Raw genomic sequence first — 24052 nt, 5'->3', positions numbered from 1 at the left:
GCAGGCAGAGAGAGAGAGAGAGAGAGAGAGGAGGAAGCAGGCTCCCTGCCGAGCAGAAAGCCCGATGCGGCCCGATCCCAGGACCCTGGGATCACGACCCGAGCCGAAGGCAGAGGCTTTAACCCACTGAGCCACCCAGGCGCCCCTGTTGCACACAATCTAAACACAACCCTGACCTATAATTTGCATTCCAAACTATAACATTAAAAAAAAAAAAGTGTGCACACGTTTCTCTTACTAAACATCTACTATTCACAAGTAAAATACTGTCTGACTTCTGGGTATGAGAAAGGAAAGTTGGGGGGGAAAAAACCAGATGCTCAAAGCAAGATTTTAGTGCACATATTATATATGGAAAGTCATCATTCTACACTTGTCTTTTTCCTCTAAAAGTGCTTCATTAAACTTAAGTGAGAATTTACCCACAAAAATGAAGTGAAAAATGATGAATCAGAATGAATCTCAGCTCTTGCAAAGTTAATATACAGAAGGATTTTACCAGACCCTACTAGAGTCACAAGCTAGGGAAGAAGTGTAGCTAAGGTAATCAGAGACTAGATTTATTCTGACAAGAAACTGCCTGGGATCATTTGTCAGTATTAGGGATTTGACCAAAGAGGTTCACTTTGTTCTTTCAAATAGTTTTTACCCATTTATCACCTTTCCTTGCTTAAAAAAAGAAAAGAAAAAACAGGGGAGAAAAGATTACTATCTTATACTTGGAAAAGTTCTTCCAAAAAAGAAGTAATATTTTGGAAGCTTCTTCTTTTTTTTTTTTTTTTAAAGATTTTATTTATTTATTTGACAGAGAGGTCATCACAAGCAGGCAGAAAGGCAGGCAGAGAGAGAGGAGGAAGCAGGCTCCCTGCTGAGCAGAGAGCCCGATGCGGGGCTCGATCCCAGGACCCTGAGATCATGACCCGAGCCGAAGGCAGCGGCTTAACCCACTGAGCCACCCAGGCACCCCTATTTTGGAAGCTTCTGAATGAAAAAGTAATTTGCGAAGAATCACTAGCCCACAATACAAGCTAACCGCATAATAAAACATCCTTCCACCATTCCGAAGTGTCCTCTGCAACTCAAGAACTTGAATGCTACCATCAGGTCAATGAGTGAGTGACTGCAGACTGGCCTTTCACGCACAGTTTTCACTTGAGATCTCTGAGGGGGCTTTCATTTCTAAGAACATTTCTGAGTATCAGCTTCTTAAGCTTTTTTATGCTGGCAGTATGCTGCTTTCAAAATTCAAACTTTAAGTCTTCTTAGTCACCTGAATCTGGGCAGCTCAGAGTCTTTCCAGTGGACAGACACATACTTATGTGACAGCTTGATTTCCTCTCGCGATGTCCCCAACGTGAAAAACACAAATGCAGTAGATCCTCTATCCATACAACCCTAAGCCAGGGTCTATCTCAAAACGGCCAGTCATATGATTGTTTGATTGTACTAGTATACTATCTAATCCTCCTCCCCACAAAATAATGGAAGCAATCTAATACCCAGTAATAGAAAGACAGTTATGTATTTTTGGTTGATCTACTGGGGAAAAGATGACACAGCCATCAATCTGATCGCTCACTTGGCAAAGAGTGACTGAACCCTGCTATGCGCCAGATGCTGGGGGAAGAGCATTTACGGAAGACACACAGGCCCCGCGCTCAGAAATCTCAGTCTAAGGAAGAAGACAGATATTAAAACAAATCTCATAACTTCATACATATACAAAGTATGTTAAGTGCTATGAATGAGAACTGATAAGATACCCAACTGAGATCAGGGCAAACTGTAGAAGTGGTATCTGACCGGACCCTGTAGGATGAATCAGGGTCTGACAGGTGGAGAGCTGGACCCTAGAGGATGGGGAGAACAGACCCTAATGTGAGGAAGAAGGGGCAAGAGGGGACACCAGCTGAGGGTCCACTGGTCTAGTCCAGGGGCAAGGGAAGGGACCTGGAGCAGCACAGTAACAGAAGACACAGACAAGTGAACAGATGAAAGTGTATCCAACAGAAAACTGACAGGAGGTCATGACTGGTACAGAGAAGAACAAGGAACAACATGAAAAGATGGGCAGGACACAATGTTTCATTTAAAAAGTAGGGACCTCAAATAATATATGATTCAGTTAAGTATAAATAAATAAAACAAAATTTTTTACATATATATATATATATATATATATATATATATATATATATGCTGTAACGTAACATGACTCTTATACTTGTAAAACTACTTCCCAAAGGAAATGTATTCCTAAATTATGGTATACCCAACTGGTAACATAACCACTAAAAGCTCTGACCACAACTTGTATCTATACACTCAAAAGAGAGATCATGGCATATTAAATTTTCAGGTATAAAATACATATTTGCAAACACAGAACGATCAAGCTACAGTTTAAAAAGCTAAACATCCTAGAAAACTGTATTTGATATGGCATAGTGTTTTGTTTGCCAATACAACACAAAACAGTGTATTTTATATACATACAGAGAAAAAGAATCGGGACAATTAAAATATGTAATCATAAGGGTAACACACATAAAAGAAGGTAACGATATACACACATCTGCCGCAAGTACTAATGTCTGGATAGGAACCACTCTTACCTTTCTTTAGCGAGTGCAGCGCTGACGTGAAGAAGGTCAGGTAACCAGGAGGCTGGGGCGAGCCACTGAACTCAAAGTAGCCGAGGACTCCGGGCTGCAGGAACAAGAGCAGAATGAGGTGACTGAGGGACTGGCGGCCACTGTGTCACAGGAATATTTTAAATCGGGACATGCCATTATTATTATTTGGCAACTGCAATTCGTTGTGTTTCATTTTTTAAGAAGCCTAACCACATGAACAAAATTGCGGGACAGGACTGAGCTTTCCCCACATCTAGACAACCTGCAGGGTAAGGGAGGGAGACACAGAGCATTTAGAGAGGCACTGAGAGCTGAAACTTCTTTCCTTCTCCCTAAGTGGGTCTCTCCACCCTCAGAGCACAGTTCTCCTAGGTCCCTGACTAGAAACCTCACCGTCAAGTTCAAGTACTCACGCCTTTTATCTAAGTGTCTCCAGGTAAACGAAATCAGTGATTTCGGTTTTACGAAAGGTTTCTTCGTAACCTTTCTCAGATTTCTTCCTCAATCGCTTCCTCTCATTCACACCAGACATGCCTTCACACTTACAGAAATCAGGTTAAATGAGACTGGCTCCACTGGTGTTCATGGTCATCCCTCCAGGGGCATTTTCCCCCAACATCCAGACCCCCCCCCCCGCATCCTGTACAATGGCAACCCTCCTCTCTGGTCAGGTCAGTCTGCAGAGGGCCCATCTCTTACCCTCTTGCTCTTCTAGTCCCACAAGGTTCTTTCCACCTGCTCACACCATTTCTCTAAGCTTTAGCACAGAACACTCCTGCGTTCTGCCAAACCAATTAATTGTCCCGTACCAGACATATTCTGCCTCCCAGGTCAGGATAATTGCTTCCTTCTCTGAAGGCCCTGTGGCACAAATTCTGTCTGTGATAATCGTATCTGTCCGAAAAGCCAAACCGTGAGATCCCTGGGGAAACAGTGCTGGGCCTGGAGTCTGATGCTGAATGGGTTTCGGTGGACCCTTCAGTGGGAAGCCTCAGTCTCCTTCTCTGGCAAATGGGGACGTTTCATCACAGGGTTATTGAGAAGAATGAGCTTGATAAGGCACTAGGCAAATGTAAAGACTCCCTTCTGGCCCTAAAACAGCTCTTAGTAAGTAACTGAACTGATTTGATCGCTGGGACAAAATCAGATCCCAAAGGTAAAGCAGAAGTTTAATCTCTGGGTAAAATTTTACATCAGTATATTGCAAAAAAAAAAAAAAAGGAAAGTTCTGATCTGTAGTGGAACACACACTCTTTCAAATCTAAAGCACTTGCTTATTTTAAGATTCAATTCTAAATAAATCAACTGGTTTTTAGAAACTGACAGAATCAGAATGGTTAATCCTAACATCTAAAAAATGAAATCTTTAGACATTCTAGTCAATCAGTTAATATTGGGCATAAAAGATAACAGAAATGAACACAACAGAAAGACAACAGACTCATTCCAGTTTCTTTAAATTCTGACCAATCTTCCAAACCAAAATCAAGTAGAGTAAATTCACCCTACATATTAAGAAATGTTCTGTGGCTAAAATTTAAAGGAGGTCAATGTCAGCCCCCTTCCCACTTACATTAACAGGAGGGGGCCCAGGGCCCAGGAGCGTGCACCTGTCTACACGCGTGGTACAGCTGCACGTCTCATGTATACATATGCACACGTGTACACACAGTAACGGAAGGAAGGGAAAAGTGAATTCTGAGTCTTCAAGGAAAACCCAAATTCAACGTTTCAAAGCGAGTATCGGGCGGACCGACTGCAAGGGTCCTCTGTGCACACCTCCCCAGAGTAAGGGTTTACTCTTGACAGCTTCACAGCTGCGGTTTTTCAAGCGCCTTCGTAACTGGGTTGAAGGAGCCTCATCTTCTAGAGAACGGGCATTGCAATTTTCAAGCACTGTGGCCAAAGCAACCCCATAAAAAATACAAAGCAAACAATCTCATTTGCAAGGTTATGTTCACTTCTCTCTGCCACGGAAATGAAGACCGTAAGAATCAACAACTTCAGCGGATGGTACAAAGCAAGAGAAACTGTAAAAAACTAGCCATTCACAACACAAGGAGCATGCAAAGTCTATTTCAAGAGTTATTTTTCAAATATTGATAATACCATTAACGGTCTGTATTTAATTTTGAAAACTGGCAGGTTTGAGAACGAAACTTAAAATATTTCAGACAAGAAAGTGCATATTCACACACAAGGACCTTTCTAGGTCCGGGCCCACAGGTTGCTCAGCAGCAAGTAAACCCAGGGCCCACCGCCAGGCAGACGACACTGTCCTGGCCTCGAACACCTGTGAGACCCTCTCAGGTGAGCCGGCAGGGCGCGCAGGCCAAAGCCCTGCCTGCCAGGTATGAAGCCCGTACACAGTCTGTGCCTCCTCACTCGGATGCTCACCAACATGTGAAGGTCTTCTTCCCCCTCATGGCCTACTGGTCCACTCCTGGATGCTTAACTGGCCCCCAGGGGGAGCGCTCACAGGAGCTCCACTGCCTGCGTGTACTCGGGACCCACGACAGGAGGACGCCTGTGTGACCTCCTCTCCTACCACTCTGCCGTCTGCTCCGGCTGCACCAGTCTGAGTCCTTCCCTAGGACCTCTAACTTACTGTTCCCTCCTCCTGGAAATTTCCTCAGGGCTGGGTCACACACAGGCCTCACTGGAAGTTTCTGCTGCAACGTCCTTTCCTCAGAGAGGGCTTCCCTCTCTTCTAAAACAGTTATACCATCCCTCCCTGCCCTTGTGCCTACCACATCACTCTCCTTGATTTCCCTTTGGGCACTGATCTGAAATGACCTTGTACATTAGTTTCCTAGAACTTCCCTAACAAATTACCTCAAACTTGGCCTCGATCAACAAATCTGTTCTCACAGTTCTAGAGGCTAGCAGTCCGAAATCAGGAGGGCAGCAGGGCCGTGCTCTCTGCGGAGGCTCTGAGGAAGAACCCTTCCTTGCCTCCTCCCCAGCTTTTGGTGGCTCCAGACAGTCCCGAGCTTGTGGCTGCATCCCTCCCATGCCTGCCCGCGGTGTCACATGGCCTTCTGGCCTGTGTCTCTGTGTCCTCTCCTCTTCGTCTACAGAACTAGTTATTGGGTTTAGGACCCACTCTAAGTCCAGGATGCTTTCATCTCGAGATCCTTAACTAAAGACACCTGTCAGGACCCTATTTCCAAATAAGGCCAATTCTGAGGTTCCTAGCAGCTAGGAATTTTGGGAGGACACGACTCAACTCCCTGCACCTCGTCTGTGCTTCGGTCTGGTGTTCATCTCGGTGTTTACCTCCAGGAAGCAGAGGGTCTCTCTAGTTCTCACTACATAGCCGCCTCAGACAGTACCTGGCACTGAGCAGGCACAAAACAAACATTTGTTAACGAGTGACAGAATGGAGACAAAAAAATAAATGACACAAAGCTCCTCCTACAATTTAACAAGAATAAAACATGAGGAGTACCTGTTTACAACCTGACCCAGTTTGCGTACTTTTTTTTTTAAGATTTTATTTATTTATTTTGACAGACAGAGATCACAAGTAGGCAGAGAAGCAGAGAGAGAGAGAGGAGGAAGCAGGCTCCCTGCTGAGCAGAGAGCCCGATGCGGGGCTCGATCCCAGGACCCTGGAATCATGACCTGAGCCGAAGGCAGAGGCTTTAACCCACTGAGCCACCCAGGCGCCCCAGTTTGCGTACTTTTAATTCCATTCTGTGGGGGACAGTATATTCAGCACCTGCTCTAATGAGGGGGCTGGAAACGGGCTATTTATAGGAGGCCAGCAAATCCTCGTCCGCATAAAATATTTCTCTGCTAAGCGAACACCAATTCGCAGTGCGGCTTGAATTTTAGCAGATGGTATATACACCCTCTAGTGGCCAGAAGAACAGTGAGCTCTGGGAGTTTCTACTCCACGGCACTTGGAAGTGTTTCTGTACTGATGTTAATAAACACCTAGAAAATTCAAAACTGTCTAATTCCGTGCTCTAAAACTGTGAGTTGGCAGAGGCAGAGCAGACTTTCACTAACAAACAAAAGGATAACAACAGGTGCCAGGCATTCTACTAGGTTTTTCTCCAAAAGGCTCAGGTTTTCTATCACTTGGCAATTTTCCTAAGCCCCTGCTTTCCCCTCCAAAAGATTCCCAAGATTCTTCCCCATCCCACTTTAATTTAAAACAATGTGGTTTTCCAAAACCGCTAAGAATAAGGATTAATGGATGTATGCAGAATCACTGATCTTACGTGGATAAATTACAGAAAATTTGTAGTAAGAATTAGAAACTATTTTAGCTACAAATACAAGATAAATGTTCTAAATAATACTGTTGGCATTTGGTGGGTAGGTTACAAGGCACAAATCAGATGATTCTGTGAAGTGCTTTAAAAAATAAAAAAGAAAACATTATGGATATAGGAGCTACTGATATCTAAGTCAAATAACTAAAAAAATACTAAAATGAGAACAGTCATAGAACTCGTGACTTCGCAAGTGACGTTTTCATCACTGAATGCTATTTCCTGCCCACTCGACTCGACATTCACCAAAATAACAATGACCCTGGCATGACTGTCTGTGTTGTCCACAAGAAATAAACGACACTTTCCTGTCCGTATCTTAAATAGGCAGGAAGAATCCTCGAGGAAGAGGGATTTTATGATTGGCATGAATGAAGAAAGAAGAATTTCTTAACATGGTTTCCAACAAGAGGACTTCAAGCTCTTCTTCTCCCTCTGCAGTATCCATTGGCAAGTTTACTTTAGTTTTTAGCTGCATTCACTATGAGGCAGGTATGATTTTATTTACTTATTTTTAAAGAATCTCTACACCCACCATGGTGCTCAAATTTACAACCCCTGAGGTCAAGAGGCGTATGCTCTACTGATTGAGCCAGCCAGGTGCCCCAAAGCAGATATGATTTCAGTGCATCTCTGAGAAGAAAAATCTAGACCTTACCCTGCCTCGATACTGTGATTATCACACATAGAACACCCAATCAATAACAGGAAATGGTGAAACCCTGCTGCTTTAACAGCAGGTCAACAACCATGGCCCTATCCTCAATTACTATTTATTCTTAAAAACCGTTCCTAAAAATGAAGGGGGGAAAGTTACAAATTAAGAAGCAAATACCTTCAAAATTTTTCCATCCTGAAAGAGAAAAGGCTGAAAAATGACATAAAATAGTTAAATGCCCAAAGTTTTAACTTCTAGATCTACAGTAAAGTTTCCAACTCCGAGACCTTAAACATTTCTTCGGATACAAGCGAGAATTTGGGAGCCAGAAGCCCTGGGCTACTGGCCAGTCTCCACTGAGGGTTAAATTACACCCCTTGTGTCCCCCACCTGCTTATTCTGTTCAGAAGGACCCATCATTTCTATCTCGCACAGCTAGTGCGAGATCAGAAGCAAAAGCACGTGAACACTGGAGGGCACTTTTGCAGTGCGGTTTACACATTCTTTGTTGGCTAATAACGAGTAAATTATGCTGGAATTTACAGAAACAAATATTTATAATATTTGCCCTGCAATGTATTTCTGTGATATTCCATAAATCAAAGGCAAAATCATTTTCCTAAAAATTGCATCTGGGCTCAGTGTCATCTTCTACATATAGAAAACTAGAGTTAATGATGAGCAAATGAGTTTGGGCAGGTTTGAGAGAGCAAGTCAAATACAATGTTTTACACTGGTTTACACATTTTACTGCTTTAGGTAATTCAATAACAAATCATCTGAAAGTTTTTGGAAGGATTCATCTGTAGGACTTAAAAAAAAATTCAAACCAAGATAAAATTAGAGCATTTTTCTTTAAAACAGCAACATAAGCATATGTATATATATGGTCAGGATACACATAGTAAAATAAAAATTTATGTTAAAAATTATTACTTTCAGATATCATCACTTCCCAAGTAATTAACACTAATGGCACAATTTTATGATGGTCCAAACTGCTCACAAATAAGTGGATTAGAGACAAATTAATTTACAATTGATCAGTATAGTTTTTTTAATGAGGGGACAATTACCAAATGCATTTCCTCAAGGTGTCACAAACACACCTAGAGACATAAGCAAAAAGCAGTGCCACTCTAACAAACATCAGAAGTGCCACAAAAACATGAAATCATTACTTTAGCCCAATTCTGGTAAACTTAAATTTAAATACACTTGATACTGAAATCCCTATTTAAAAAACATATAAATTAGGAGATAAGGCTCTTGATCAAAAGATGTACCTTCTATAGTAAGATTTCTTTAAATTAGCAAGATCCTCAACATATTTAGGAAGCATGTTTTGCGGGGAGTGGCAGTAACAATTTGATTATAAGGCTGAACATCACGGACAGCTCTACTGATGACCACACAACTCATTCCTGTCTCTAGTCCCCCAGAGGTAACACTCCAGGATTTTCCAGTCAAGGCACTGCCTGATTTTCATATTGTCTCTGCCACTGTGATGAGCAGAAAAGCTTGCAACAATGAGGTTGTGGCATTCTGTGTGCCGCAAAAAAGATGTGTTTGTACTAACGCCTGTGAAGCATCTTCCTAAGGCCTCATTTGGGAAAACAGTAATTTACAACAGAGGTTCTCAAATGAGGCTATTTTGTCCTCCACGGGGATATCTGGCAATGCCTGGCTATTTTTGGTTGTCACAGCTAAGGGGGGGTGGGTGCTACTGCTATCCAGTAGGTGGTGGCCAAGAATGCTACTGAACATTCTGCAAAGTGTGGGACAGCCCCCACCTCCAAAAAACTACCTGACTCCCAACATCCGTAATGCCGAGGTTGGGAAACCTTAATTCAGAGGAATGTCCAGAAGCATTCTGTGCTCTAGAGTGGGGCCTCGAAAAATTCCTTTACCTTTCCTCTTAATTCGACTCTCGAAGCTGTGGTGGTGGTTTCATTTCTGGATCCAGAATTTCGCCATTATGTTATCTTACAGAGGTGTGCACGAAACCGAGACCATCTAGGCAGTGTCGGTATGTTTCACAAGATGAAGGGTTTCACAAGTGCCACACTGGGCTTGCCTCCCGAGTTCTTTCACCATTAATCAAATATTGTCTCTTGTCAACCAGACAATTTCATCTCAGTGAGAAGCAGCCCCGTGAAAGATAATACTAACATGATAAAAGCTATCTACCACCTCAGGAGGAAGCCTTCTAAAGGCTGACAGGCCATACAGGGTCCCATCTTGGCGGTACCCTCTTGGTCCTATTTTCAAGGCATTCTAAACCTTGCTGCGCATCACTCTAACTCAGAGGGCCACCGAAACACACCCTTCAGCAATGTGACCAGCACATCAGTGAGTCTGATGGGAACTCAGTGTCAAACTTGGAGCATCATCTCTGAAAGCACCGCTGACAAGCAGATTCAGAAAATGCAGAGGCTAAAGGTAGGAAACCAGCTTTGCTGCTCAGTTTCATAAAGGGGAACTTGCCTCTTTCCTGCAGGCCCAACCACAGAGACACTACGGAGGCCATAAACAAAATAAGATCAGAAAGAGCTCTGATACAGATGTTAATGTGCATTGTCTCAAAAAAAACAAACAAAAAAAAAACAAAAAACAAAAAACAAAAAAACTTCCCCAACCAATAACTGACGAACCTCCTTCTTCCTGCCTCTTTCCGCCTCTAAACCTCATGGAAGCCAAAACAGTCAGGAGGGATTACATGAGCCAATTCCCTACATTCAGAGATGAGAAATCTGTGCAAAACTCAGAAGTCAGAGACTTGCCCACGTCAGGGCTAATATCCAGGCCCCCAAAGTCCTAGTCGAGTCTTACCCCTTATCGTGTGTCCCCTGCTAAGACCTGGCTCAGAACTCTGGATGCAATCTCCAACAGGGCTGAAAAGAATACTGAAGTTGCCTCTCAGTGCTCTTATTATAAGGCTAAATGATCTCAATTTTTTCCCATATGTTTCTTTGAAAGGGTAAACACATAATATACAGTGTTTATTGATGTGCCATTGCTCCCCTGCCATTTCTCCCTTTATTTTTTAGGAAAAGCTGAGTGAAAATGTAATGAAAAAATAGAGGGTTTCAAGTAAAACTAAGCACAGTGTCCCACGGAACTCCCTACAGAGCACACCTGAAGGAAGACCTCTTCGTCCCTGCAGGTCACTTTTTATCATCTTAGTTATAAAACAAAAGATTTCTTTCGTTTTATAGAAGTAGGGAGTTCCAGCAAGCACTATGTACATGTCAAGTTCTCTCAATAGTGCTAAAAATCCAGGACTGTCCTGTCATGCCATTTCTGTGGATAAGTTTTCCTGTATTGGGACTACATCCTGTAGGCATCTTCATGTCTTATTCAATCCCTGTCTAGAGATAAAGGCACGGAGTCTTAAAGGGTTAAGCAGCCCATAGGCCACACAGCTAACAAGTGACAGAGTTCAGTGTCCAAGTCCTGACTCTTCACCTTCTGCCGCACCGCCTCTGTGACCCCGTCGTCTACGCAAACCTACGTGAACGCCCACTTACCACGCAACTACCGCAGCTAAGAGTTAAATACCCTGTTCCAGTCCCCTGACGCCACGCAAGTGAGTGCTCTGGCCCACGCCACAGAAGGAGTTAGTGTTGCCAAAGGGACCAGGCCCAGGCCCCCAGGGTGGTTCCCAGCTGCCAGCTTGTCCCAGCAGAATGAGAGACAAGCCTGTGAAGGGCACAGAAATCCATCCTGTATCCACGTAAGAGGAAGGACACATTCACTCTAACGTACACTTGAGCACTTACAAGCAGGTAACTAGACAGGGACACTGCTGCTTAGAGAACCTACGTACAGTTAACACACAGTGTTTCTAACATGGCTGAAAAGCTGTATGACATCCCAGTGAGAGAAATTCGTGTCCGATCTGCATAAACTCTCCCTAGTGCAAAAGGTAAAATCAGTGAGGTCTGAGATCATAGGATTGATGTCTCAGGTACCTACAATCCTGTGTCTAAGTATCATTTTTCCATGCTGTACCCAAGCATGACTTACACTTGCTCCATTGAGTTTTTCTGTGGAACTGCACTTATAATTTATTTAGATTATTTTAAGCTTTACACTGGCCTCTCATTAATAAGTGGTCCTGAACACACACTGAAGCTCCTATAAAAATAACTTATCAGGAGATGAAGCTGGTGATGGGAAAGCAGCAGAGAAGCCATGTTAGGAATCTTTCCATTAATAAGACCTGGAAAGGGTTATGCACTTTATAAAACAGAAGGGAACATATTCCCAGTTTTTTTTAAAGCTAAACTACAATGGACAAGTAAAACCAACTATTCTGTAGTAACATGCCATAAAGCGTCAAATAAAATTTTTAGCAATCTGCAGATGCATATAACCTGTAAGTTAACTCTTACATGCTCTAAGCTCATCATCAGACAGACTGAAAGTCTTGGAAATTCCCAAACAAAACATTCACAAGGTTTTACAAGTGTTCTATTCTCTTCAAACTCACTTGGCCAAACCATCCCTATGATCAAGTATCTCAAAAAGCATTTAATTGGGGCTTATCTCTAATGTGATCTTTTCATCACTGTAAATCAGGAGGTATAAAAAACCCTTCCAATATACACAATCCAACACAACCCAGTGAAACCTTGGGGATGGGAGGAGATATGAAAGACAGGTACCTCGTAGTTTGAGAGAAAATCTAGTAACTCTGATTGAGATGGGATGTAGAGAAGTGGTTTCATCACCCGGCGGACAAACTTCTCAATGTAAACAGCACTCATGGGGCCTTTGTATTCGATTGGTCCAAAACTAGTACCAAAAAAATAAAAATAAAAAAATAAAAATAATACACCATGCATTAAACCTGTAACGTATAACTGAAATCATCAACCACAAGACGATCCTGACTGCTTCACAGGTGAGTAGCCTTTTGTGTCCCCGGAGGTGAACGGAGGGCCTGAGAATAGGCATCTCGTGTGCCAGGTGGCACAAGCAGCCACGACTCTCCTCTGAGTTTAATTCAACTGCAAACTGAATTTCAAAGAACATTCATCCTAGCCTCTGGGGGGAAAAGAAAAATTCTCATAATAATATTTCTTTAAGAAACAAAACCAAACAGAAAGGCGATCCTGGCAACTGACCAAACGCTAACGGATTCCAGGATCTTAACTACATAATCGATGGCAGAGGGGAGGGGATGGCAGACTTTCTTTTGCACATCATTCTGAAAGAAAAAACAAGCTGAGCAATTGGCCCCTGGTCTACTAACATGTACCTATTAATATCCCCACAGGCACTTACACAAAGGATCACTAAATAACCTGAAACCTCTTCAAAACTTTAACAAAAAAAGATTATGGGAAGGGACAAAGTTAGGGACCTGCAAAAATGATCTTATTTCCCTTCCAGGTGTGCTTAAGGATACACAGGAATATGATTTACATTGCTAAGAAATAAGACTGACTTTCAGTGACCCTCCTAGTAAGCTAATCAGAATCCTCACATGGCTTTCTTCAGTCTTGCACAATGTAGACGCTGCTCAAATACAACTGAATGGAATGTGGCAGGGTGGGGGAGTAAGGTGAAATTTAGTAACTCCATAACCATCCTTTTGTCTAAACAGAAACTGACATTAAGCTTCCTGTTAATAGCAACAATAAACAGAGCACAGTAAAGAATTACATAAATGCTGTTATCCCAATACTATATGCTAACATAAATGCGCACACACACACACACACACACATATAATGGGATGAGATATACACAATTCTTCTGGGTGCACTGAAAATATGATGCCAAACAAAAGAATGTTAGCATGAAAAAAGTAAAAATAGCGCTCTACATGCACAGCTGGAAGACAGAGTTAACAACTCTATAAATTCAAGACTTACGTAAGTTTAAAAATTACCACCACCACCAACCCCATCAGCCACCAACAATTTTTAATTTAAAGGAAGAAATCAAGGAGCACCTGGGTGGCTCAATGGGTTAAGCCTTTGGTCTTAAGCCAAAGGTCTACCTTTGGTCAGGTCATGATCCCAGGGTTCTGGGATCGAGCCCCACATCGGGCTCCCTGCTCGGTGGGGAGCCTGCGTCTCTGCCTACTTGTGATCTCTCTCTGTCAAATAAATAAATAAAATCTTTTAAAAAATTAAAGGGAGAAATAAAAAAATCATCTGATAACATATTTTGTTCAGCAAAAAGGAGGCAACAAATCTGGAAATGTCATCTACTCAGGCAAGCAGACTCCTGGAGTGTCATTAGAAGGATCCCAGTGACTGGTAGAAGTTGAGAAGATATCTAGAATGTAGGTGTAGAACACATTTCACCAACACACCACAGTCACGACCACAGGACAAGCTGATCCAGGGCTGCTGAGCCTTGTAACAGAGTGTTAGAAGAAACCACTCCCTGCCTCAGAACCTTTTATAAACTTTCTGAGTGAGTGGTTATCAATACGAGCAAAAAAAAAATGGTATCTACTTAAAAGCAATACAGAAAGTCTATTAATTTCTCTAAGCAGCGAGTAGTAAGTACGCCATTACAAACACAGCAACAACAACAAAAACACACAGATGGGGGTTCCTGGGTGGCTCAGTGGGTTAAAGCCTCTGACTTCGGCTCAGGTCATGATCTCAGGGTCCCGGGAGCAAGCCCCGCATCGGGCTCTCTGCTCAACAGGGAGCCTGCTTCCTCCTCTCTCTCTGCCTGCCTCTCTGCCTACTTGTTGCTGTCTGTCGAATAAATAAATAAAATCTTAAAAAAAAAAAAAAAAACACACAAAGACAGCAATGGTCTGTCTGCCCCGTGATGAGGCTGAGGGGCCACATTGGTAAGCATGATCAATCAAGAGAACCTCAACATCACTGAATGGTCACAAAAGAGTTTTTAGTTAAAGAAACACATTCATTCATATGTGTTATGGATAAAACAGAGATTCTTAAATAGGATATGAAAAAGCTACCTTTCAGGTATCTCTGTGCCTTAACACTTGCTTGTTTTTGGTACACTGGGAATGGGGGATACTGAAATGAGTATTAAGAGGTCTGAACGAACTGACAAAGTAAAACCTAATGGGCAAAGATGAGGGGCGAGCACTTCGAGGAGACTATCAACCTCAAACTTCTCATCTGTGAAATGAGAAGGATGGACTAGATGTTTCTAAGGTTCCTTGCACATCCTTTCCATCTTTCCATAAATCTAAAAAAACAAATAGTATAAGACAATATACTGCAGAGCCATATAACCCAAAAAGGTATTTTGTACTTGATTCAAGGGAACTTTCCTGATTTTAATATCACATCGAATCAGGCCCACCTTTGGGGAGTGGCTCGGTTATCTACAGTGGCAAGGCCTATACTAGGCACTCATGCCCTATTTCCTATCTCCAAATACTGTCTATTTTCAAGAAGAGAACTGCAGGGACCTTCGTAGGGCAAGCTTATTTATGCCATTACAGAGCACAGAGCTTCAGCATCTGCAAATGCAACAGTTCACACTCTGAGAAGTACTCTTGTATCTAGAAAGGACGTTGAAAGTGGAGATGGAGTGACAAAGTGCATTTCTGCCCAAATATTATTTAACAGCTCTTGAGAAACAATACTACATATGCCACACAACATTTTATGTTAGAAACATGAGGCGTGATGGAACATGACAGATAACCCACAAATGAGAGGTTGATGTTTCTTATAAACCCTCATTGATTAAGGCCTAGGAAGTTCAGAGGGAGGGAAAAAATTAAGCATAAAGAGTAAAGCTCTTACTAATGAAACATTCTTTACCCATTTACCTTCATTAACAAACTGCAAGCCAATTACATTGAACAAAGTCCAAAGTCTCATCTGTCTTCAAAATTCTCCAAGTCCGATTTCAGATATTACTTAACACTCACAGCAAGGTCTGGGCAGGATTCCAAAATCAAACACCAGTATTTCTGCAGCGTAATAAACTGGCTCCTTAAGTGGGATAAAGACTAAAGGCAGCCTCTTGTCACTTCAGGCTAGGTGAGTGCACATGGGAACAACATTTAGGAAAACCTTTTAGGTTTTCAAACCTCTTTGGATTTCAGGATTATGGGCATAGGACCGTGGACTCGTAGTTAAATTTTCTTCCCAGCTGAAAAGGTGCTAAAATTCCCTCCTGACTAGGTATGTTGCCAGGTAACAGGATAAGGACCTTTGTGCATTTTCATACAGTAAAATACTTCAGAACGTCTGAAATGTGTAGCCACACAAAGGGGCAGGGGGCACTATCGAAAACAATGCCATACATTGCAATGGTATGAAAAAATGTTCACACAAGCAAGAAAAAGCAGTTTAGGAAATACTATTACTACACAATCCCATTTTTTTTTATTTAAAAAAGAGGGTGGATCTGTATAGTCAGAAGAGGATATATCGCAAAACACATAATGATTGTGTACTGCTGATAAAATACCCAGATCCTTTTATTTTTGTTTATCTGTACTTTCTCCATTTCCTACAGTGAATATTTAATACTTTAAAACAGAAAAAAAATTCACTTTGGAAATTTACTGGAATTAGAAAACTAATTCAAAGTTCTTACCTCCGATGATACAGATATATCACAGGGAAATAAAAGAAGTGCTTCTGTTTTCTGCATTTCCCCTGGTTCCACCAACAGTTAATTGCCACAAACAACACCTGCAGAGCCAAAAAAGGTTTCAAATGACTATGAATAACAACTGAAAAACTACCAAGATTTTAAAGATAAAATCACAGAAATGGAACTGTTCTTCTCCGAAACAGAAAGCGAGAAAAAAAAAATTATCGCCAGTATTCAAAGAAGGTCATCATCTACCACCACAATAAACAAGACAGACTCTCATCTATGGTGTCTAGCTAGGATTCCAGTATTTTACAGTCTAGTCCAAGAGGGAAATGATTTGCTTTGAACTCTTTAAGTGAATGTGCACGAGTGAGCTTTTTCTAAGCATGATTACACTAAGACTCAACGGAAAGCTATCTTTTGACAGTCACCAACTGAGCACAGGAGAAGGGAAAAAAATGTTAGCTGCAAATAAAACGTCACAAATATCAAAGGACCATTTTTAATGACCACACTAAAAACCAGTAAGAATAAGATAATTAAAGCTATGATCTAAAACGTAGTATTAAGCAGCAAAAATACAAACTAAACACCTATTTACAGGTAGATGCTAAAGTATTTAAGGAGAAGTGTCCCTATGTCTCCAATCGACTCTGAAATGTACCCAAAACCAGATGGGTCATAGCTTAGAGGAGCGCTCTTCCACTTTGGCACTACTGCCACCTCAGCCTTCCACTGTTACAGGGCTTTCCGTAGGTTTGTTTTTGTTGTGAGGAGCCGTCCTACACACTGGATGGAGGCTTTAGCAGTATTCCCGGACTGTACCCCCTGCAGGCTAGCAGCTCCCCCGCCTCAAGTAGTGATCCCCGAGAACAGCTCCAAACACTGCCAAAGGTCCCCTGGGGGGAGAAAACTTCCTCTAGGTGAGAACCACTGACTAGAGGAATAGTAAGAGGAATAAATGACAACAAAATGTCAGTAACAGGGGTGCCTGGGTGGCTCAGTGGGTTAAGCCTCTGCCTTCGGCTCAGGTCGTGATCCCAGGGTCCTGGGATCTAACCCCGCATCGCATCGGGCTCTCTGCTCAGCAGGGAGCCTGCTTCCCCCTCTCTCTGCCTGCCTCTCTGCCTACTTGTGATCTCTGTCTAATAAATAAATAAAATCTTTTTTAAAAAAGTCAATAACATTTAATTTGCAGGTTTATACAAAATTCCTTTACCTTTGCTATGTGAAAACATTTTCAGAATACTACAGAAAAAATATGAAGACTACAAATGAAAAGTCACCTTCAGAGGCCTTCCTTCCACATTGGAAACAGCAATATTGCTCAAAACTTAGTGGAAGCTCTTCAGAGCTCCTTTTAGAGTCCATTTATGAGAAAAGAAAACAACAATATCTTTACTTAAGGTGACATCTCATTTTTTTACTCAAAAATAGGGCACAATCAACCATGTTTGCTAATTTTACTAAAGCCACGTGGCTCAAAAGACTTTTGCCTGTTTCCAAAAATAAACCCTCTCCTTTTCCCTAGTGAGAACACAGAATAATAAGCACTCAATTTGGAAGGAGCTGGAAAAAAAAAATTTGAAAAAAGCAGTGCCCGTTAGCTGTGGATGGCACTATAACCTTCACCACTTATGCTGTCATCCTTGGCCAACCGCTCCACCATCTAAGTCTGAGGTCCTGCTTCCAAGAACAGGGATGCCAGAACCAGCGTGCAGAGCTGTCATGAGAAACAGCACAGGCCCTGGCCCACCAGAACACCACTCTTGTAATCACTCGTGAGGATACAGCCGATTCAGCTGGCAATAAGGCAACAAGTGACTGACTCCTGCCCTAAACACAGCAGGTTCCCTCCTTGCTCCCCCATGTTCTCTTAATTCAGAAGACCTAGGGAATGCCTGAGGAATGAAGTGGTGACATCTTTTATGCTAACCTACTGCTTGCCTCCCAGTGCTCCACTGGAGTTCCTGCTTCCTCTCTGGAAGTGTCTGCCAGTTTGGTTATTATTAGCCCTTTTTTTTCTTTTCAAGTTAGCTCTACTGCCCAATGTGAGGCTTGAACCCACAACCCTAAGGTCGAAGGTCACAGGCTTTCCCAAACTGAGCCAGCCTGGCGCCCCTATTGCTAGCCATTTTTAAAGGGGGAGGGAGTAAAGGGAGCACAGGGAACTGATCGATCCCATGGGTCCAAAGTTGGAACACAAAATATCAACCCCCTCAGAACCAATGTCCTAGGCAATGAAGAGTTCTAATGAAGAGCCAGATTTAAACAGTATTTTGCACCACATTCAGGGATCTATAATGGTTCAAAAGGCTTTGCTGGTTGGGCAGAAAGCCTCACCAGCATTTATAACATTGTTTCTAAGAAAAACCTACCCAGAGTTCCAAAGAAACTTCTGGAACTCAGCTGCCTGCATCAGTTACCTCAGATGAGTGGTTTTCAGCAGCAGCATTTTAGAAATCTGTGGGATGCTCTTCTGGTTGTTGCAGTGACTGGGAAGCTACAGGGCACAGGGTGGGCAGGCACTGTGGGAGACAGCCCACAATGCTCGAAACTGCTCTGCACAGGAAAGAGTTATGCACAGCACCCCCAGAGGGGTCTGAAATGTCCTGCTGGGGAAAACTTGTCTGTTATTATGCTAACCCAGGACCTAATTCCATTTTAAATGTGAATCGAAAGCTTGTTCTTGGTTTTCACCGAATTTCTTGGGAAGGCAACTCTTATGTAAACCTAAGTCAGAAAATACTTGGGTTCCAGTCTTCACCAGAGCTGTCCACCATTCAGGAAACTCAAATCAGTGAAAGCAGTGTCCCCACAGTACCTGAGTCTCTACCACAACACACCTTTACCAGTCTGCCCCCAGCAGTTCTCCATAAAGTGATCAGGACCTATTCTGCCTAAGCATTTACATCCTGAAACACACATGACCTGATTATATGTTACTTTTGTTTCCCCCCACCTTTATAATTAGTGGACTGACTCTTTAGCAATTGTATGTGTACGGAAGTTTTATATCTATGAATTACTTTTCAGGACAGCAAAAGGCACCTCATAATGTAAAAAGGCAACTAGGATCCACTGGGTTGAAAACCACAGCCATACAGATGACCCATCGCCCATCCCTCTGGCCTAGCACAAAGGTATAATAGCTTCATTAAGTACTCGATGCATATAACTCTGGTTCATGTATTTTTAATAGGGCAACATGTTCCACTGTAGTCATGACACATAAAAGTGTCTTACAGCAGAGTGCCTGGCTGGCTTAGTCTGACTCTTGGTTTCGGTTCAGGCCATGATCTCAGGGTGGTGAGAGCCAGCCTTGCATCAGGCTCCATGCTGGGCATCGAGCCTGCTTAGGATTCTCTCTCTGCCCCTCCCTACCCCTCCCCCAACCCCATGTTCATGCACGCAGATGCGCGCTCTCTCTCAAATAAATGATATGAACATTAGAAAAAAAGAAAAAGAAAAGAAGTCATCAGCAAATATCAAACAGAAATTCAACTAGGCTTTTCAGCACTGAAGCCAAAGAGCATGGCACCCTGAGATGAACTGGTCCGCATCCGAAGGAAACACAGAATCTGCTCCCTCTCCGGTCTCTAACCAGCTATGACCCTCACCATCAGAAATCTTTTTTCTTTACAAAAGGCTTTGCCATTTATAAAGTGAGGCTCCTGGCCTTCAGCCTGGCTCAATCAGCCAGCCAGGTGAGGGGTCTCTGTGGGGGCAATCAGCCCTGCACATAGGGCTGACAGTGACCCGGGGCAGGCGGAGGGTCAGCATTACCTGGTCGGAAAGCTGGCTCGCTGTCTGCTCAATCTCTGGCCTGGCAGCGATGGACTGGCCACACCACGGGGCGTAGAAGAACAGCAGCGCCACCTCCGAGTCCCGGCGAACATACTCCGCATAGTCCAGCTGCCCCTGGAAGAGGTCAAGAACCGGCGACCTCGAGGAGAAAAAGCTGACAGGTGGCTTTGCTGGTATTATCACGTCTTTTGCTCGACTATAAAAGAGCAAACACAAACAAGATTGCTAAGTTTATCTTCTTCTAACAACAGCTCTACGTGGAGGGAGGATGCAGCTTAAAAGAAACAACTCTTGAATAAGAAAATGGAGTTCCCAAAATATCACCCTGGAGTAAAAACTAGGCTGTGCTAAGGCAGTATTTAGCTGAGAAAATGCAATACGTGCATACTGTGTTGAAAATGACTCTCTAATACTGTCTCCCCAGGTTGGGGCAGGAAGGCAGCAGACAGCAGAGGAGAAGGATTCTTTGAAGAATCCATGTTCTTGCCTCCTACACCCAAAACACCCCACCCTCATCTCTCAGCAGCCTGGCTCTCCACAGGAGCTGCTGGTCTCCAGGGCTTTGGAACAACCAGTGAGCTTGCTCAGAACTAAGAGGAGGGAGCCCTCACGGCTACCACTAACATTTCTCTGGGAAATTCTTACCATCGACTCAACTTTGCGAAAACATTATGCTTAGGAGCTGGAGTTGGCCTGTACTTACACAGGGCATTCAGGCAAAAGTAATGAATAATAAGGTAGATTTCTCCAGATATATATTGGGAAGCCACTAAAATGGAGTTGGGAGGCCAGAAGGGGGAGCCAACACTTCTCCATTACATGAAAAAATGATCAGTTACAGACTCTAAGGGAGAATCTTCAACAGGAGAAGGATTATAAGGCCCAACTGGAAAAAGATGTAACAACTCCTACAAAAATACTGATGACTTCAACAATCAGCCACTGGAAAATCTGTCATCCCCCCCAAACTCCTGCATCTCTCCAATGGACTTTCACTCACAACCACCCCCTCCCATCATCCTCCTCTGTAAAAGAATGTTGTTCTCATTTTTCTGTGGGACTTGCCTATGGTTTGCCATAGCCTGCATGTCCTGGATTGCAATTCTCTGCTATTCCTGAATAAACCCATTTTTCTGGTAAAATAATTAACTGTTTAATTTTTAAGATTAACAATGTCATGATCCAGAGGTTATTAAGATGACTAACAAAGTAACAGCCCATTTACCTGGAAAACAGTCTTCCTGAGTACCTGAAGTTCCCAAAAGGGAGAGATCAAGAGAAGACAGAAAAGAATGAATAAGTGGTCTGAAGTCACAAAGTGGCCACTATTTCTCCCATCAAGACAAAAACATCTTGGCTGAGTCTGCATCCCACCAGGTGAAATGAGCTTAATGAACACTTGAGCTGTTCACACATCTGTGCTAACATGGCATAAAACTGCTACAGTAGTTTAGCCAAGAAACCAATAGAATAAAAACAGAGACCCTAGAAAATATTCAATTAATCCAAAAGGCGGAAAAGAACCAAGGAAGGAACAAAAACCAGAAGGTACAAATAAAACAAGCAGCCAGAAGGCAGGATTACACCCAACAATATCAATCATTACATTAAATATAAAAGGACTAAACCACCCAGTTAAGAGAAAGAGAATACCAGACTGGATAGTGAAGCAAGACTTACCAAATGCTGTCTAAAAGAGACCCAATTTACACATAAAGACATAGAAAGGATGAAAGCATAAGGATGGGAAAAGGTAAATTATCTAAATAGTATGCATAAGGAAGCTGGTGTGACTCATTAAGTGAAAGAATAAACTGCTATATATTCTTATAATTAAATGTTACTCAACAATAAAGAACTGATACATACTATAACTGGATGAGTTTCAAAATAACTACACTGAAGAAGCCAGACAATAAAGAATACATATAACATGAATGCATCTATGTAAAATTCCAAAACAGACAAAACTAATCTATAACAAAATAATCACATCAGTGGCTGTCTAGAGTGGGGACTGGGGCAAGGAGACTGGCTGCAGAGGGGTACTGAGGAAACTTTCTGGGGAGAAGAAAACATTCTTTATCTTCACTGAAAGGATGCGGGTGGTTAAATTTATCAAAAATCATCAACCTGTACACATAAAATGTGTAATTTAACTGAATGTAAAATATACCACCATGAAGCTGATGAGAAAACATCTTGGCTGGTGTGTCTCCTCCGCTGACAACTCTACCCAAAGGATGAGACCTCATTTTTTTCTCTCAGCTCCCTGTTGGTTGCTTTTATACCGCCCCCCCCCCCACAATTAGCAACTTACTTATTTTACCTATGATCTATTTACTTTACCATAGCATTAACTCCCTGAGGGCAAGAACCCTATCTTTTTCACTGTTAGATCCTCATTGTTTATGGTTCCTGGTCCTCTGAAGTTCAATAATTTGTGAAACCAACAAACTGACCCTCCTATCTCACCTGAACATATGCAAAGGCAGATTTAATATAAACCCACACAGACAGACATAATTAAGAACACTCAGAATCAACGTGTCAGAGGCCCATTTGCTTTACTAGGGATGACCCTAAAGGCCACATCATTATGTTCTATGCTCACATATGTGTCCAAACAAACCTGACATTCTGGCTTCTCAGAATACAGCAAGGTAGCAGGAAGGAAGAACAAGAAGGAAAGTGCTGCCAGCTCTGAGATACCCAGTGGACAGACAGGTACTTAGAACCAAAAAGGAAAATGTAAACACCCCAAGACCCAACCTCCTCTAAGAGGCGTGGGTCATTTAGTATAAAGGAAAGAATCCCATGCCCTCCTCTGCATCTAGAAGGTGTTAGCTTCCTGAATTAAGAGAGACTTAAATACGTTGCTTCCCTATTAATATCATAAAGTAGCAGTACCGAAAGAGCCAATCTCCTACTTATCCACTCAAACTACCATTTTAACACTGCAATCAGGGAGCTCTGTCTATGCAAAAGATCTCCAGAACCTGAAAAACTGAGTCACTTATGCAGTAATTCGAAAAATGTTCACAGAGCAAATGGGAGTATGCTTCAGAAACTGCCCTGCAAGCACCAAGGTGACAGCAGCAAGCACCATAATGTTCTCAGGGGGTTACTTTCTCAAGGAAGACAACAGGCAAACAACCGAACACGTACACAACAAACCAAAACCCACAAAAGGATCACCGCTAAGTGGAGAATTTAACAGGGTGATGTGACAGGGGATCTTTTTTTTTTTTTTAATTTTTTTTTTAAAGATTTTATTTATTTGTCAGAGAGAGAGAGGGAGAGAGAGCAAGCACAGGCAGACAGAATGGCAGGCAGAGGCAGAGGGAGAAGCAGGCTCCCCGCCGAGCAAGGAGCCCGATGCGGGACTCGATCCCAAGACGCTGGGATCATGACCTGAGCCGAAGGCAGCTGCTTAACCAACTGAGCCACCCAGGCGTCCCGACAGGGGATCTTTTAAAGCAGAGACCTGAATGACGGGCAGCCATGCAGAGAGATGAGGAAGGTCGTGCGTGACACGTTATTAAAAGCTCCAAAACTCCCCCTTTCGAGATGATTCTTCTCCTAGTCAAACTGCGTGTTGAGTGTGAAATAACACAATCTGAGGGAAAATGTAGATCTGTGACAGCCGAAGGATAACAATCCACTTAGTATTACTGCTCCGCGTGTTCAGAGCTGTTCCTAAAGTACACTGGCCAGATAAAATACGTGGCCCATGGAAAAGCAAATATTAACCAGGGAAAAGAAACACCTGCCTCTACCCCACCAGAAACATTCACAAGTTTCCCTTTAACTCTTAAACTTGCCACAAGTTTTTGAGAAACTCTACCTAGACCAAAGATTTCCTGCAGCTTTGAACGCTCAGTCTGAGGTTTGAGAAACTCAAGAGCTGGCTGCAAGCAAAAAGGGCTGGTTGCAACTCCCAATTTTTCTGTGAAATGCATACCCTACACCTCCTTCTGAAGCGGATCTGAAGCAGCTTTGAATTCACAAAATGCAATAAAGCAAAATGAATATATGCACCATACATATATAGATACACACAACTTTTTCCCTCCAAAATCAAAGCAAAGGGAGTAGGA

General features: G+C 42.6%; 1 protein-coding gene across 3 annotated transcripts in view; it reads right to left on the bottom strand.

Annotated features, from left to right (window-relative positions):
• TXNDC11 (thioredoxin domain containing 11) overlaps positions 1-24052 on the bottom strand; it is a 59447-nt gene that overhangs the window by 32460 nt on the left and 2935 nt on the right. For 2 of the 3 annotated variants that reach the window (XM_032836291.1, XM_032836293.1), the window contains exons 2-5: positions 19932-20148; positions 16143-16240; positions 12251-12380; positions 2616-2709 (exon numbers count right to left, since the gene is read on the bottom strand). In XM_032836291.1, the coding sequence (XP_032692182.1) occupies positions 2616-2709; positions 12251-12380; positions 16143-16240; positions 19932-20148 (539 nt within the window). Of the gene's footprint in view, positions 1-2615; positions 2710-12250; positions 12381-16142; positions 16241-19931; positions 20149-24052 lie in introns of those variants that run through there. The other variant, XM_032836294.1, reaches the window with a different exon arrangement.

The sequence above is a fragment of the Lontra canadensis genome, unplaced genomic scaffold (assembly GCF_010015895.1).
Source record: "Lontra canadensis isolate GAN:19392208 unplaced genomic scaffold, GSC_riverotter_1.0 scaffold91, whole genome shotgun sequence".
Classification (NCBI taxonomy): domain Eukaryota; kingdom Metazoa; phylum Chordata; class Mammalia; order Carnivora; family Mustelidae; genus Lontra; species Lontra canadensis.
This window is presented reverse-complemented; position numbering and strand designations above follow the sequence as displayed.